A 16,273-nucleotide genomic window follows, 5' to 3' on the forward strand; every position below is an offset into this window, starting at 1 on the left:
GGGTCCAGGATTCTACACATAAGATATCCATATACCCAAGTGTCACGAACCCGACTCACCGGAGTTCACACACGGGGATACCTACTCTATGGAGTCCCAGAATTTAGCCCTTAAGCTCCGCCCACTTCCACAAAATGGCGTCTTTACGCTAAATTTACGCCACAGAATCTCAGCCCCAGCCAATCCGCACTGCCACCACCCACAAGTTACTTACACAAGGAAGGCCATAGGCACCTCAACCACACAGACAATGCACCCTGATGATAACTCAGCACATGCACTTACACGATATTACAATTATAAATTCACACAGAACATGCAATCGCTTACTACATGGACTATGCTAACAATGACCTCTGGTAACGTGATTCCCTTCAGAGACTCTTTAAGGCTACAACCAGAGGCTTATTAAAAAGTTTTAATTTACATAAAAATGCAGTACACTCAAAGAATTAAATTGTCAGATAAAATAAAAAAAGGATTAAAAACAATACACATACAATACTTACAAACCGTTATGGAAGAAGAAACAAAAAATTCTTGCTAGTGGAATAGGAAGAAATTCTTTGGCCCGAGGCATAAGCATCGATCCAGCCTTCTATTGTCATAGAGTCTCCCAGACTGAACACTACTATGTGGCTGCTTCATTAATTTAAGCCCAGGTGATTTTTTGACCCCCACCCCTGGCTGTGATGTCACTGTGAGGGGGATTTTTCTATCCCCCTCCCATCAGTGAGCTACTTTTTGGGTCTGGGTTTTTATCAGAACCCCATAACTTTTGATTGGAAGATGGCACAATTGCGCCATGGCTTCCAACCAAACGGGCATGTTATTCCCATTAACCCCATACTAAACTCGGGGTGTCTTAGCCTAATATCAGGGGTGTTCTGCTATTGGCTGCCTTCCATTGCAGCTAATGTTCTGATTTTCGGTCCAGAAGTGTGTCTAGACCCCATAACTGTCCTGTGTAACTTGGGACCTATAATTATGAATTATGTCCCAGTTATGGACAGCTATGATATTCCCCTTTGTCTGAATTTGGAGGGAAGAACATGCAGTCTGTGGCTTCTTTTCATCCCCCACTAGCTAGACTACTCTGGCCGAAAGGTGTTAATTTTACCACTTAGGAAGACCATGCTTCTCTGATCAAACATAGACTCCCTGGGGTTTTATAACCACCCTGCCAGGCTCATCTTCCTGGCTGGTCTTAAACAAATGGAGCCTAATGATTTATAACAGGCAGAATGAAACACAAAGAAAGAAAAATAAAAAAAATATATAAAAAAACAAACTGTGGAGGAGTAATATTATTATCACACCAAGCATATGGTTGGGGAGTTCAGGGGGTGCCCATGAGAATAATGTTGGGCAAACAATTCCTTTCTCTGCTTTGTTAGGTTTACCCAGTTCTTCAAAAGCAACTTTAGTGCCAGTTTTTGTCGCATTTTAATGGAAATCTACCATCAAACTCTGAGAGGAGGGTGAAACTACCGATGAAGGCAGAGCACTGAGGGGCTCTGGTAATGCCCCCCCCCCCATGGTAATAGCTCATTAGCGTAATTTGCTAAGTTGATATCAGAAGAAAGGAGAGCATAGATAACAAGTATAAGTGAATTAAAGCAGTCACAGTGCCTGAATTTATGAGCAAGTGTCCCTTATTTTTCATGCTTGGTTTATATCTATAGATTATCTTTTTGTGTGCAACATAATTTTTAACTAAAAATAATAAAGGTTATATTTTACTGCCATCCTGTTCCTTCTGTCATCCCTTCCTCCCTTCACATAAGTTTTAGTCAACATTTGGTGGTGTACACCTGGCAGAAATAATAAGAGTAAAAAAGAGAAAGAGACAATTAATCTTTTGATCTAGTTTATATGATTTTAATGATTTATACCGATCTGCCTTATTATAAAGCATGGGGGAGGGTTGCTTTTTGTTTGTGGGTATGAAAGAAGGAAAGTGAAGAACACGGTGATACTTTTTTTTTTTTTTTTTTTTTTATTATATGAAATCAGATTACAACTTAATGTCAAACAAAGCTGAAAATAAATATATTTTCTAAAAAATATATCTTGTTTTCCAGGCAGAGGCACGACTGGCAGCAAAGAGAGCAGCTCGGGCAGAAGCAAGAGATATCCGCATGCGAGAGCTGGAGCGACAGCAGAAAGAGGTATCATGGGATGACTTTAATCTGTACTTGCCTAAAGCTGGCATATCGTTACATCGTGTGAGCTGGTCTCCTGTACCTGATGGCAACTTACTTTCCTGAAGGAATCTAACAGGGGTTCCCATGAATGCAATTTATCTGTGGTACCCACCAGTCATGGGAAGAGGGTTCCCTTGTTACAACTATTTCTAGGAGTTTGCATGAGCATAGCTGCATACAGACCGGGGTACTGTGTTGTCATTGTTGGATGTTTGCTTGCACTGATCTCACCCAGGTCTGTGTTTTTAGTCTGGTGTTTTTGGAAAGTTTTCCTTCAAATTTCTCACATGAAACCGTTATAAATGACTCCACATTGGGTTTTTGTGACTGTAGTGGCTCTGTCCTAACCATGCAGCATCCCTGTGCAGGATACATTTCTGAATAGCTGCTGAATTCTGATTGTGTTTATAGCTACATATTTCATAGGTCAGGGCTATATATGTCACCTCTGGCTTTGGATATTTTATACATGTGCATATGGCCATTGCTCTATATTCGGTGACATTACAATCTAGTAACTCGCTGAACTGGAATATCATGCAGCCATGGCTGCTTTTTCCCACCTAGTAAATAAAGATGCGTCAAATGTTGTTTAATTCTTTGGGTATGTACCAATATTGGCAATATTCCACACTAATCTGTCCAGTGTTTTACACTGGCAGAAAATATTGACCCAATAAACCACTACTACCACTACCTACAGTATTTTTTTCATGGCTGTGTGCTAGCATCATCCTGCAAATTATCTAGAAAAGTGAGATGTGAACTGGATGTGTAAAGTCACTGAGCTGGAAAGCTTAGCGCTGAAGTCAAGCTCTCCTCGCCTCCGCTGTGATTTGTCTCCAGTACAGACCCATATGATTTGTGCTACTCGCCAAGGTTTCCTGCTTGCAGTCTTAGTATTTCACAGTAAAATTATATAATTTTTTTCTCTTGATTTACACATTACCACTTTTTCTCTTTAATGGTCACTAACCTAAAAGAAACCTTTAGGGTAAAATTATAATATAAAGCACCACAAGCAAATATTAAAAACCGTGCCATATATAAATGGTGCACTGTTCTTTATGCCCTTGAAGATGTGACAGAACACAGTCCAGGGTAACCCATTATGTCACCTGTACAAGACACACCCTGGATTAAGTGTTTGCTATTTCCTCTGCAGTTTATTTAAATAAATATTCACCTATATATTTAGAAGTATCAGTCACAACTCAGGAATGTTCCGTATTACTTGAGCACTGACTTGTATGTGCAAAATTTCTAAGGCTCCTCGCTAGATTTTATGCCAGGTGCTATTCTGTCTTTTTCCTTATTCAGAAGAGGTTTAATTTGGGAAAACATAGACAATTTTCACCCAATTGTATGACTGAATGAAAGGACTTACATTTGACACTTTTTTGCATTATAAGGGATAGTATTTTTGCAACATTTTGACTTTTTGTGACCATATACTGAATAACTATATTAAAATATGAAATAATCAGTACAAGGTAAGATCATTTAAGTTGGTTAAAGGGAACCTGTAATCAACAACTGGCCTAATAAACCACTACCGGTACAGTGTCAAACAACGTAACACCACCTAATTTTTTTTTTTCTGTTATGGTCCGGTGTGAGCAGCTTACATCTCACGTCAAAGTTGATTTTGTTGACTGGGTCATGAAAGAAACATAATCTGGAAGGTGTTAAGCTGCTTGGCAACCTACTGGTAGGGTTTTCTTAGCTCAATTTCTGCTGGCAGGTTCCCTTTAAAGAGAAACCACACACCGTACATTTTAGGTGTTTATATACATGTTCCACTGATGCCTCTATCCATGGGATTAGAGCCAGCATTCATTTATTTATGTCCACTGCTCCAGTCATGGAGGCGCGGAGCTGCAGTATACAGTCTGTATTCCCCACCTATTCACTGACACTGCTAACACAACCCCCATAATGAATGAGGGAGATTGGTGACTCTATCAAGACAATTTCTGAGGGCAGCGTGATGTTGATTTCTCTTCATATAGGCAGGTGTCTCTCAGCCCATACCTTCCTGAAGGAGTGGTTAATAATGTAGCAGTGCTGAGTCATACACAGCTCCTGTCTGTCTCTCTCTGTTCCACCAAGGGATTGTGTAGAATCCTACCCAACCTATAGCCCCGGCAGGAGAAAGTAAAGGGATCCGTTTGTCTGTAGTTGAATATTGGCAGATGGTCTCTAAGTACTAGTTCCATAATGGTAGCATGGTTTCAGCAGTGAGACCTGTCAATCAGGAACAGAGCTATCAATGGAGTCACAATCAAAAAACATGTGACTTGTCTTTGTTACTCACTCCTCAGATCTTAGCTCCTTTCTCCTGCTCCTTCACAGAGGTCACAGTCTAGTGAGCTGACATCGGTGAGGGAGGGAAGAGCTGTACAGGAGCACAAAGGTGGGGGCTAAGATCTGAGGAGTGAGTAACATAGACAAGTCAAATGTTGTTTTTTTGAAAAGCCCAGCCCCAGAGGATAGCTCAGGATTTTGTCAGGGTGCAAGGTAAGTTATAAAACAATACAATTATATTGTAATGTAAATACAATTTGCAAAGGCATTTTTTCACTGCAGGTGTGATGGGCTTCTGCAACCTGCCTTTTGTGAAAATGTGGTCCCTGGTGACAGGTTCCCTTTAAATTGCTTAGGCTGAGTTCACACAAAGTGTGTGCATGACATTAAATTGCTTTTTGTAAATTGCCACATTTTATTCGTCATTGTCATTGATTTTAAAATACAAAACTCATGTGCCCAATTACAAAATGCTGTGAAAATGCATCATGTCAACCCATATTGTACACATTATCAAAGGCTCAAGTTAATCTGTGTATATCGTCATAGAGTTGAGATTACCTCTCCATTTATTCTTTGTATCATCTGGAGGGCTGGTATCCTAGAGGTGGGAGCCACATCAATCCAACATTTGTGACATATTAAAAATTGTTTGAAAACTTACCATGGACATTTAGTAACAATCAATAAAATGCTATTCCTTTATTACTTTTTAAATCTGACTTTCTAGTGTTACCTTTTTCTAGCTCAGCCATCGATATCATGATAGAAAATGGGGACAGATTCAGAAATGGATGGTAGGATGATGGTGCTCGTTTTTGCACGTTTCTATATGGTGACCCATAACTGGTTGAATTGAAGTGAATTACTAACAGATTGTTCCACACTTATTTGTGTCCTGTGTGGTTTTGTTTCTAGAAAATCTTTTGGGTTGACCTGAAATCACAGCAGCCTCCAAGGACTTCTACTCCTTTTCATCCTCTATAGAGGCTGCTGAGATTTCATGTGATCACATACTGTATAGTACAGATACAGTTTGCCAATGTGAGGAGGTTAAAGAACCTGAGATGATGTCACTCTGGTCATATGACATGAATGTAACACAAGGCAGAGCTGTCAGTCAAAATAAGAGGGCGTGGATGTCAGCTCAGGAGAGAGAAGAATCAAAGCCAGCAGACCTATGGAAAGCTAATCAGAAAAACAACTGTAATTAAGGTAAAGTGCCTCACTGGCAGCTAAGTTTAGGTGATATGGGGAGGACCTGTAACCCTTTATCAGCAGGCATTGTTAGCCAGGGTGGTAAAATTCTGTTGACAGATCTTCTTTAACCCCTTCAGGACGCAGGGTATTTTCGCTCATTTCTCGCTCTCCATCTTCAAAAATCCACAAAGAACGGATTGTGATTTTTTTGATAGCTTCTTTATTCATAGGCACATCCCCTTTGGGCGATCTTGTAGCACTTGAAATTAGGAGACACATATATACATTTTGTACATTTACTATATGTCCCATAGGTCATTGTTCCTTCGCTGACAGGTTGCTCCACTCTAAGGAGTTCACTTGTGCAGCGCTTATGTACTATATTGCGCTTCTTCTCTGTTCCTAGTTACTGCATCACGAGTTGCGGCAAAAAATCTTTTTTTCTCGGCCGAGGATGCGCGCGCGCCTAATTTTTGTCGCATGTGCGACTCTTTTTCTCTTCACTTCCGTTTTTGCCAGCACGTCACTTCCGGTCACAAACGCACCGGTATCTCATCATTCTAGGCCAGCGTTCAGCGCATAAAAGGTGAGCTATCCACTCTAGAGGCTTCATACCCCCTGAGGAAGTCGCTAAACGATAAGCGTGGGGAGCCTCCCACCCCTACCATTGTTCTGTGTAGGTATGTGTAGGTTAGGTTTGTGGATGGGAACACCTTGGCGTTTGGCCAGGCCCAGGTCTACCCGGTTTTGTCTATACTCCATTATTATATTATATTTCATGTGTATTCATGTGTTATGCTTTATAGGTTTGTAAGTATTTGCTAGTTTTCTGGCATGTTACATTATATGGTTCGTACCTTTTATATATATATATATGCTGGATGTACATATTTTGTGCATTGTTTGCACCTTCTTGCCTATCCTAGCCACAGAAACCTATTTGCTATTTAGATATTGTATACTTTGGCACGTTTTCATCTTATCCATACACTTGTGGTAAGGGGTGGTGGATGGAGTAGGGTGATGCACCCACTCTGTCCTGTGTCCTTATTGATATTTTTAATTGATTTTAAACTAGCAGTTGTGTATTTCATGAATTATTTAATAAAGATTGAATTGTATTGAAAATCAGTTTTGGGTCCGGAATAGCACACTTCTTTTCTTCTTAGTGTATATCATCTTCAAAAATCCATAACTTTTTCATTTTTACATGTACAGAGCTGTGTGAGGGCTTATTTTGTGCAGAACAAATTTTACTTTCCTGTAATTTTATTTATTATTCCCTGCCATGTAGTGGGAAGCCGGAAAAAGTTCCAAATGTGGAAAAATTGGGGAAAAAAAAACGTGTTTGCGTCACGTTCTTGTAGGCTCAGTTTTTACAACTTTCACTCTGCGCTCCAAATAACACGTCTGCTTTAATCTTTGGTTCGGTACAATCGCGGTGATAGCAAATTTATACAAGTTTGATTGCGTTTTAATACATTTTCAAAAATTAAACGAATGTGTACAAAAAAATAAAACAATTTTTGCCATCTTCTGACGCTAATAACTTTTTCATACTTTGGGGTATGGAGCTGTGGGTGGTGTCATTTTTTACGAAATGAGCTGACATTTTCAAAAAGCTATAAAAGGCTTGGTGTAGCTTTGAAAACAGACCTTTTAGACCTAATAGTAGATGAGGAGGACAATCTGGGGCACTATTGAAGGTACTCCTGCGCAATCAGTACAACAAATCTTGCCAAGATGAAGCGCTAAACTAAGCGCGAAACGATTCATCCCTCATATAAGAACGCATCCACTTTTGTTACCCTCCCCTGCTGTGTACGCCAAGTTTTAAATGGACTAATAAAGAAAAGGATTTTACAAAAGGTGGTGAGTGCCAACTTTTTCTCCTCTTATATTATGACATGTTAGACCAGTGGTTCTCAACCTGTGGGTCGGGACCCCAGCGGGGGTCGAACGACCAAAACCGGGGGTCGCCTAAAGCCATCGGAGCCGAAGTTTTACTGTGTTTTTACTGCGAGTTGCATGGTTTGGGGTCACCACAGCATGAAGAACTGTATTGCGGGGTCACAGCATTAGAAAGGTTGAGAACCACTGTGTTAGACCTATCTCCTCCTACGACGCTCCCGTTTACCCACTGCACCAGATGTTACTGGCGTGCCTCTGTTTGTTTACAGAGGCTGGCAGTGCGATTCCTACCACAGCCGACTGCTTTTTATTTTTAGACATTCCCCCCCTTCCCCCTCATTTTCTATTTCTATATTTTTATTTGAAAATAAATTCAGTGTAATAGTTTTTGTGCCTGCTGATGTTGTTTCTTCAGCTCTATCTGGATTAGTTCCAATGTTGCTTCAGGAACAGATGTCTCAAAATATACTGGCAATTCTGCATACTGTCTTCCGGAAGTTTGATATTTCATTTACTTTTATCTCTTCTGGAAGGACATCTACTACCAGGATCGAAGATTGTAAACCAAGCACACTGACTAACTGGTGTGTGTTCCCTCTGACATGATCTGCTCTTCTTTTAGCTTCCTATAGCCTTGTTTTTAAGAAAAAAAAAGGTTTTACAATTATGCAAATGAACCTGATGTGCTCCAGGCTTTATTAACATTTATGGAGCTCGGAGCCTCTCGGACTAATTTGCCTAATTTTAAAAACCATTTTTTGCAAAAACCAGGGAATTGGAAGCTAAAAGAAGAGCAGTTCCAGATAGGGGGAGCATACACCAGTATGTTACAGTGCTTAGTTTACAATCCTTTATCCTGGTCGTAAATTTCCTTTAACATTTATTTTATCCTTAATGGTAAAAAGATGTAAAGGGATTTTCCAGAAATGTCTACTTCCCTGCTCCGGTTGCCAGTTTTCATGTTGTGGGAGACTTCTGCACTGATGGCTTCTTCAGATGTGTTGGAGGTTATTGGACCCTCTTTGGCTTATCAGTGGGCTTCTTGGACCTTGGGACGTCAATCCTCCTACATGTGACGCCCTGTGGTCCCCCACACATGGCACACTCAGTCAGTGACATACTGTGAGTGTAGCATGTACCACCGAAGCCAATGAATAACTGCTGTGGCTAGCTGCTCCAAATGGAGCTTGTGCTGGAGCTTTGCAGTTGTTATTAAGAACAAAACCTGTATCTCAGAGAAAACTTTCCAACAGCTAAAATTTGTGTGTAACTGTATTTTTTCATTTATGTCCATGTGAAAAATATGCAAAGGTCGTCGTCTTTTTGCCTTTTTGTGGCCATCTGGCTACAGAAACTACTGCCTATACATCTCGGTACAAATCTCATGAAAAGAGTAAGCATTGATGTTTGAGCACCGCATAACATGGTATGTTAACAATAGTGTAGCCTTATATAAAGTAATGCTTTGTTATTCTAAAATGTTGCTATTATAGGTTCCATATAAGTCACATTGACTATTTAGTATACAGTAAGTGTTGAACACACTATCTTAAGTTAAACAAGCATGTACATGACAATGTGCAGAAATAACAAACTTGTCGGAACATGAGCTTCCGATCTAGGCCTTACCTATAGATAAATTCCATTTACACGGAGAACTGTGCTGAAGTATAGCATGTAGACAATCCTGTTGTGTTACATTCTTCACAGTGTGGTTGAGTGCTTGAGCTGGATTACAATTTGTACTTCTATAGTTCTGCTCCAAAGCTATGTCCATCTTCACTGACGTATTTTTCATTCTCTTAATACATGGGCAAGGAAAAACTTAATTTCAGAGTTCTTAAAACAAAGAAATCCTACAGTTATCTGTAGTCTGCAGTATATATTTCTCCATGGTAACAGACAACAAACACTCTGTGCAGCATGACCCCACAGTCCTATTTCCATTAGTCCTCTTGACTAACCCAAGGAATGTATATCATCACAAAGTAGGGACAGATGGAAGGAAGTACGAGACTGCGAAACCGCAGTGGCGAAACTACGAAAGTCTGAGCCCCATGGCAAAATTGTGGTGGGGCACTATCCTTAGCATGGACGTCACAGGCTGTAATGCACATTACTGGATGTCTGTAGCCTAAAGCTGCTGGTACACCATGTGCCCCATCAGTGGTAAACATATAGGAAATGCTACTAATTCCCAGCCTCTGCCTAGTATTCAAGCATCAGCAAGTACTTTATTGTCTGTGAGCTTTATTTACAGCAGAAGAATGTGCCACACCCTATGTTTTCCTACATATCCACTCCAGTTTCTTTGAAAGTTTCAAAAGTTTCAGACCACTACACTGCAGCCGGAGTGAGTAGCAGAAGGTGGGATGGGGAGGAGGTGGGTGGAGTTGGCAGAAGACGTGGCTGATGTGATACATTGGATTGAAAAGCAGAGCCTGGAGGTGTTCTGGTAACACCCCCAAGAATCCTTCAGACTCCATTGCATAAATATAAGTCATTTTTATAAAGAATGAACAGACTAATGTTCGCTATATTTTATTTATATTTTAATTTACTTTTAAAATCGGGCATGATAAACCAAGGGAATTTACTAATAGGTTGAGACAGTGCCTGTGGTGGTGTTCTTATATTTGTTATGGCATCCTTCCTTCTAAAATCAGCTTTTATAATTATGCTATTGAACCTGAAAGGCTACATTGGTGGTTCCCAGTGCCCCTCCGTGCTGCAGATCACAGGCTATTACACTGTGGCACTTCCCCCTCTCACTGTGTGTTGGAACTTCCTGTGCTTTCAGACAGTCGGAAAAAAATAATTAAAGTTTAAAAAATTCAAATCGTATACCTACTCTAAAACATACATAAAAATTTACAAAATCATAAACATGTCAGGTATAGCGGTGTCCCAAAAGTCCCAGTCTATCAAAATATAAAAATGTGTTTTCCCGCCAGTAAACCCTTTATGGAAAATAGAGCCAGAATGTCTGAATTGACACTTTTTTTGCTATTTTAGTAAACACAAAATTTGATCTCGTATGGATTTTCTTTCCAGAATCCCAATACACGGCATGGAATACGAAATACAGCCACTTGGAAGTTAAATTTTTTACACAGAAAACAAATTTTCCTAAAGCTCCAAACTGGGGAGGGAAACTTGATTGTAAAAGGAAGCACAAAAATGTAAAATGGCCAGGTCCTTAAGGGGTTAGCTCTGGTAACCTTATATTTGTTATCCATGGACTCCTGGTTCCAAAAAGAAGCTACTTTTACATTACACTAATGAGCCAGATAGGTGCTCTGATGACACACCCATAGCCTGTGAGATGTAGCTGAGTAGGGTATTACATTCTGCAAATCTGGTTTAATCCCTGAGTTGAGTGGTTTTGCTGAAAAAACAATATGACATTCAGGACCATGGGGAAGCTGGATTGCATGCTTTTTGCAGTACGTAAACGCATTACACAAGCTGTCTGCATTGTTCAGATAGGACTAATCAACCTGAATCACTCATACACAACAGCTGGGGGATGGGGCAGGAATTGATTACTTCTGCCTGTTAGTGATTACATCATTCTCCTGAGCAGTGTGAGGGTGCGTTCACACGTTGCAGTTAAAACTGCATCGCAATTAGTTTTGGGTCGGTTTTAGGTGGTATTACTTATTTTAACAAGTGAAAGGCATCAAATTAACAGGTGAATGACCTTTGTGGAGCAGCTTTCTCCTTCAAAATCAAATTCACCCATTCAGTTCATGTCTTTCACCTGTGAAATTGACAAAACTGCACCTAAAACCGCCTCAAAACTAATTGCGATGCAGTTTTAACTGCAACGTGTGAACGCACCCTGAGAGGATAAGCGCAAGCCAAGCAAAGGAGCAACAGAAACTCATTATCCTGAATTTTATAATTGTTTTTCCAGCAAAACCACTCTGCTCAGGGACAAGATATATAACAAGATGTGTTTATGCATCAGTGTAGCTACAGCATTCTCAAGGTATGTTTGATTCATGCATGAAATGAAATGGCAGATTTACTTTAAATAAGAGGCTGACTGATTTCTATAGCCTTTATCCTCTCCCTTCAGCATCTATACATCACAGGGGATTTACCATCAGTTCAGAAACAGAACTCTGGCTATAGATATGAAATGACAGAAAGGAGCGATGTTGGAAACAGGATAAGTCACATTACAATGCAGACATGCAAAAATCTGCACAATATTTACGAAGAAGACACATTACTAAGCATCTTTCATTTTATGCACAGATCACAATTTAAAGAGGACCTTTGACTAGCTCACTCAATTGGAGATGAATATAATATAGCTGTAGGAGCTGCTACACAGAATCAGGGACACTTTGCATTTTCTTTCTAGCTCCCACAATGAGATATCAGTCCCAGTATCTGACCATTATATTCCTCTTTACTGTCTACTGGTCACATGGTTTACATTGTGTTTAGAAGCCCAATGCAAATGTCTTGGGGTGGGGCTCAGACCAATCTAATATGGGTTTCCAATGAAATGCATTCTATCAGTAACTATAGAGGTGAAGGTTGTCCTGGTAATATTAATATAAAGTCTTTAATTTATTTTGTGTATTTTTATTCAATTTAACTGTATTAATTATATGTTATAAACAGATAATGTAGTGATATAGAGAGATCTCCGAGAAGATCTATATACCAGTGCATTGAGCTTGTGTCAGTGTAACTCTATGTGGAAGTTCTAGTCAGAATTCCTCCCATTTACAAGTAAACTCCTAGTCTAGTCTAATATAGGATAGAGGCTCAATGTATCTCTGACCGGTAGAGAGTGGAGGTTGTGCATTCATATCCCTGTCTGGGAAAAAAATAATTTAATTGAACAACATGAAATAATTTAGAGGCCTTCTGTCTGGGGAAGCCCTGGGAGATGTAGAAACACCATTTATGGCCAGTTCATGATACTTCCCTGATGACGTGGTTTCCGCTCTGCTTCTAACCCGACACATCTATACAAAGGATTCCCCAACCCGACACGTCCATACAAAGGATCCCCTAGCTCAGTGGTGGCGAACCTATGGCACTGGTGCCAGAGGCGGAACTCGGAGCCCTCTCTATGGGCCCCCAGGCCATCACCCCAGCATGAAGTTCACCAGACAGGCCTCAAAGAATCTTCCTAAATAATCTTCCTACAATGATAGGCAAATTTGCCCTCCTCCATTCAACTGCGTTGGTGTTTTTAGGAGGCTGAACGATTTAAAGTTGTCAAAGAACAAGGAGAAATACATTGCTGTGCTGGCACTTTGCAATAAATGAGTGGCTTTTGGTTGAAGTTTGGGCACTCAGGCTCTAAAAGGTTTGCCATCACTGCCCTAGCTGATGTTTTCTCTGGGCATTCTCCTGCATACAGATACTAGGAGTCTGTACAACAGAAGTCTTCAGTACCGAAAACAAATATCGCACAAGTATCGAGGTTTCAAAGCATTGTTCAACCCTACAATGGCTGCGGCCGGTTATACATCCCCATAGACGCCTATGGGCGCACAGTGGTGGTATGGTGACCATGCTTCACTATGGAGAGGGGACCCATAGTCATCTATGGGGATGTATGTAGCTACAGTATGTTCATCACCACATGTGTGAGGTGGTGAAATGTCCTCTTTAATGGTGTGTACTACAATGATGTGTATTATGTAATATTTACTAGTGTTGTGTGATAGAAGCATGCAGCATGACAGCTTGGATTTCAGAAATACCTGGTGATGTTCACTTTTAGAATATAATTAAAAGCATCTTTGGCACTTGCTATACTTGTAGAGCAGTTTGTGTGCTTTTTAGAGTGCTCTGTAACCTTTCTGTTTACTTTATTTTTCCCAGGAGGATTCCGACCGGGCCAGGTACTCTCACCGGTCCAGTCAGCGTCCTTATCTGGTTTGTACTTCTATCTATCAGCTTTTTTTGTGATATGTCTTTCAGATTGTGGGTTTCCATAATTCCATTGCAAATAAACAAGAGGCTTGATTGTGAGAATTACCAGACCTTATCTCATTTGTTTTTAATACTGGTGTAACCCTGCCAGTGATCCACAGAGAAAATTGTATGTGGAACATTTAGAACTAGTGGAGGCTGTTTGTTGCTTCTGCACATGATTTATATTGTGTGCTCTATTCTAACGTTATGAGTCTATTTTATGCCAGAATAGACATTTCTGAGGAACATTATAAATCTATTGATGCACAGCCCTCAGGAAGGCCTTGTATGTACACATGTTTGTATGGTATAAAACGTGAAAATAATAATAAAAAAGGTGAGGGAGTATAGAAAGATGAAATTGCCACATAGAGGGGGTGAATAGAAAGCAGATAGCAACATAAATAGAAATGTTTAGTCAAAAAAAATCAACAAAATACTATTCTATTTGTTGCCAAAATTGCCTAATCCTTGTGTAAAATAAAAGTCAAAATTGAGGTTTTTTTCTCTTTCAGTCAATACTTCCTCATAGTGTTAGGTCTGTTTGTTCACTTACTGATATGTATAGTCAGACATTTTACCATGTTTAATTTTAAGTGTTTACTTTACCTTTTACATAGAATTCTTCTGTAGAACTGAGTGGCCTACACAAGGGCAGAGAAAGCACTTCCAGGAGGAAAGATCTTGTGGTGTGTAATCAGTGGTTTGCCTGGTGTGATGTCTAACACATTTAAATCTGTAGATTCATGAATGACCATGTTCACAGTTTTGTCGGGATTTAGGTGTTCATCTGCCCCTAAATCTTCCTTGACATTTTCTGTGGTGGAACTAAAAAGAAGTGGATTAACCATAGTGTATTTAAAGGACACAAATCATTGTTCAGATCCGCTGGCACATCCATAGATGAAATCTATATCATCCTTAGAAATTTGCATTGAGCAAATCCAACATATGTGAACAAAAACCTGTAAAAAACATTTCCAGAAGAATTTTTTTTAAAAAATCTTTAGTTTTAGTCAAATTTTTTGGGTAAATGCTGGGGATTTTAAAATCTCTTTAAAAAACTGTATCCTGTTTAGATCTTCTTTATTTCGTGCAGGTCCCTGTTCAAGTTAATGAGCCATTTGATCACATGACCATCCTTGCCAATCGCTGGCCTCAGTAATGATATTGTTTTAGACCGCTGGAAGCTAACTATTAAAGGGAACCTGTCACCAGGAATGTCATTTTTACCTGGCGAACGGTTCCAATAGCATATGCTACACTGATTTTAAAAATACCTTTGACTGTATTATGAATCATTTAATGAGTTTATGATTTGAGGTTATTTCACATTACCTCCTTTGCCAACAGCGGAAGGGAAAGGGGCAGCTGCAGCCTGTGTGTGCCTATGTCTGCCTCCTCTCCTCCACACTCCACCTGAGGCAGGGGAGGGGGGTAGTATGGAGTAGGAGTGAGAGGTCTTACCACATACCGCTGGCTCTATAATTGTAAAAATAAATTACATAAATGATTCAGAATGCTTACAAAGGCATTTTAAAAAATCAGCATAGCATAGGACAGTGGTGGCGAACCTATGGCACTGGTGCCAGAGGCGGCACTCCGAGCTCTTTCTGTGGGCACCCGGGCCATCACACAGGCACACCAGACAGGACTCAAAAGATTCTTCCTGCAGTTCCAAGCAACTTAAAAGATGCTGCTTTCAGTCATATTTTGATATTTACTTCGCTACTTGGGACTGTAGGAAGAGGGAGAATGAGTAGACAGGGCCGAATTATCTTTGGAGGACCTTCTGCTGTCCTCATGATTCTCTGTGTAGAGAGAGACACTGGAAATAAGCTAAAATGAAGAAACTTTTCCATCTTTCTACTGTGTTGGTGTCCTCTGGAGGCCAATATGATTGAAAGTTGTTGAACAAGGAGCAATAAGTTACTGCTTTAATATTTGGTTGGCACCTCGCGATAAATAAAGGGAGTTTTGGGATGCAGTTTGGGCACTCGGCCGCTAAAAGGTTCGCCATCACTGGCATAGGATATCAGAAAATGTCCCCAGCTAAAAAGGACATTCCTGGTGATATGTCCCTTTTTTATTTTTTTTTATTTTAATGAACTGCCAGCCTTTCCAAATCCAACTTATGGATTGTACAGCCAACGTAAACGTTTAAGCCAAAAATGGCTCCACTGAGGAGATGAAAACTATGTTGAAGCAGTTCAGCTAGTTGTAGCCACTCCCTATTTGATATCTATATGATATATGTACAAAGCACTAAATGTTTACTAAGGTCAAGCAGAAGATTAGAAAAAAAAAATATCTGGAGACATACCTGACTTCTATAATGTTCCCATGTCTGTGTACAGAGCTGTAGCCCCCCCAGGCTTGCTTTATAATTGTGTGCTCCTTGCTCTATAGGGGGCCTTTGGAGCCTATGGGTTGCTCAGTTGTAATAAGACTTTGCCCAACTTACATTGCATGCTTGTGAACCTTAACAATTTTTTTGATCAAATATTTTTAGATCCTGTTATTTTAGCATCTAGTGTATTTATATATTGGCTCAAAACCATAGGTGCATGTTTTTTACATACACAAATTCAAATCATATCTAACCCTTGAGGTGTGTGTGACCTGCATATGTCCAGTCTATTTCACTTCATTGGTTTTATGATTTTTCATCCTTATTTTAACCGTCCTCTCATTCT

General features: G+C 40.0%; 1 protein-coding gene across 26 annotated transcripts in view; it reads left to right on the forward strand.

Moving 5' to 3' along the window:
- Positions 1-16,273, forward strand: part of LRRFIP2 (LRR binding FLII interacting protein 2) — a 79,920-nt gene that overhangs the window by 29,143 nt on the left and 34,504 nt on the right. For 17 of the 26 annotated variants that reach the window (XM_072153190.1, XM_072153201.1, XM_072153199.1 and 14 more), the window contains exons 3-6: positions 2,085-2,171; positions 5,261-5,311; positions 13,485-13,538; positions 14,198-14,266. In XM_072153190.1, the coding sequence (XP_072009291.1) occupies positions 2,085-2,171; positions 5,261-5,311; positions 13,485-13,538; positions 14,198-14,266 (261 nt within the window). The remainder of the gene's footprint in view (positions 1-2,084; positions 2,172-5,260; positions 5,312-13,484; positions 13,539-14,197; positions 14,267-16,273) is intronic. The other 9 variants (XM_072153206.1, XM_072153209.1, XM_072153211.1 and 6 more) reach the window with 3 other exon arrangements.

Source organism: Engystomops pustulosus, chromosome 5 (genome assembly GCF_040894005.1).
Source record: "Engystomops pustulosus chromosome 5, aEngPut4.maternal, whole genome shotgun sequence".
NCBI lineage: Eukaryota > Metazoa > Chordata > Amphibia > Anura > Leptodactylidae > Engystomops > Engystomops pustulosus.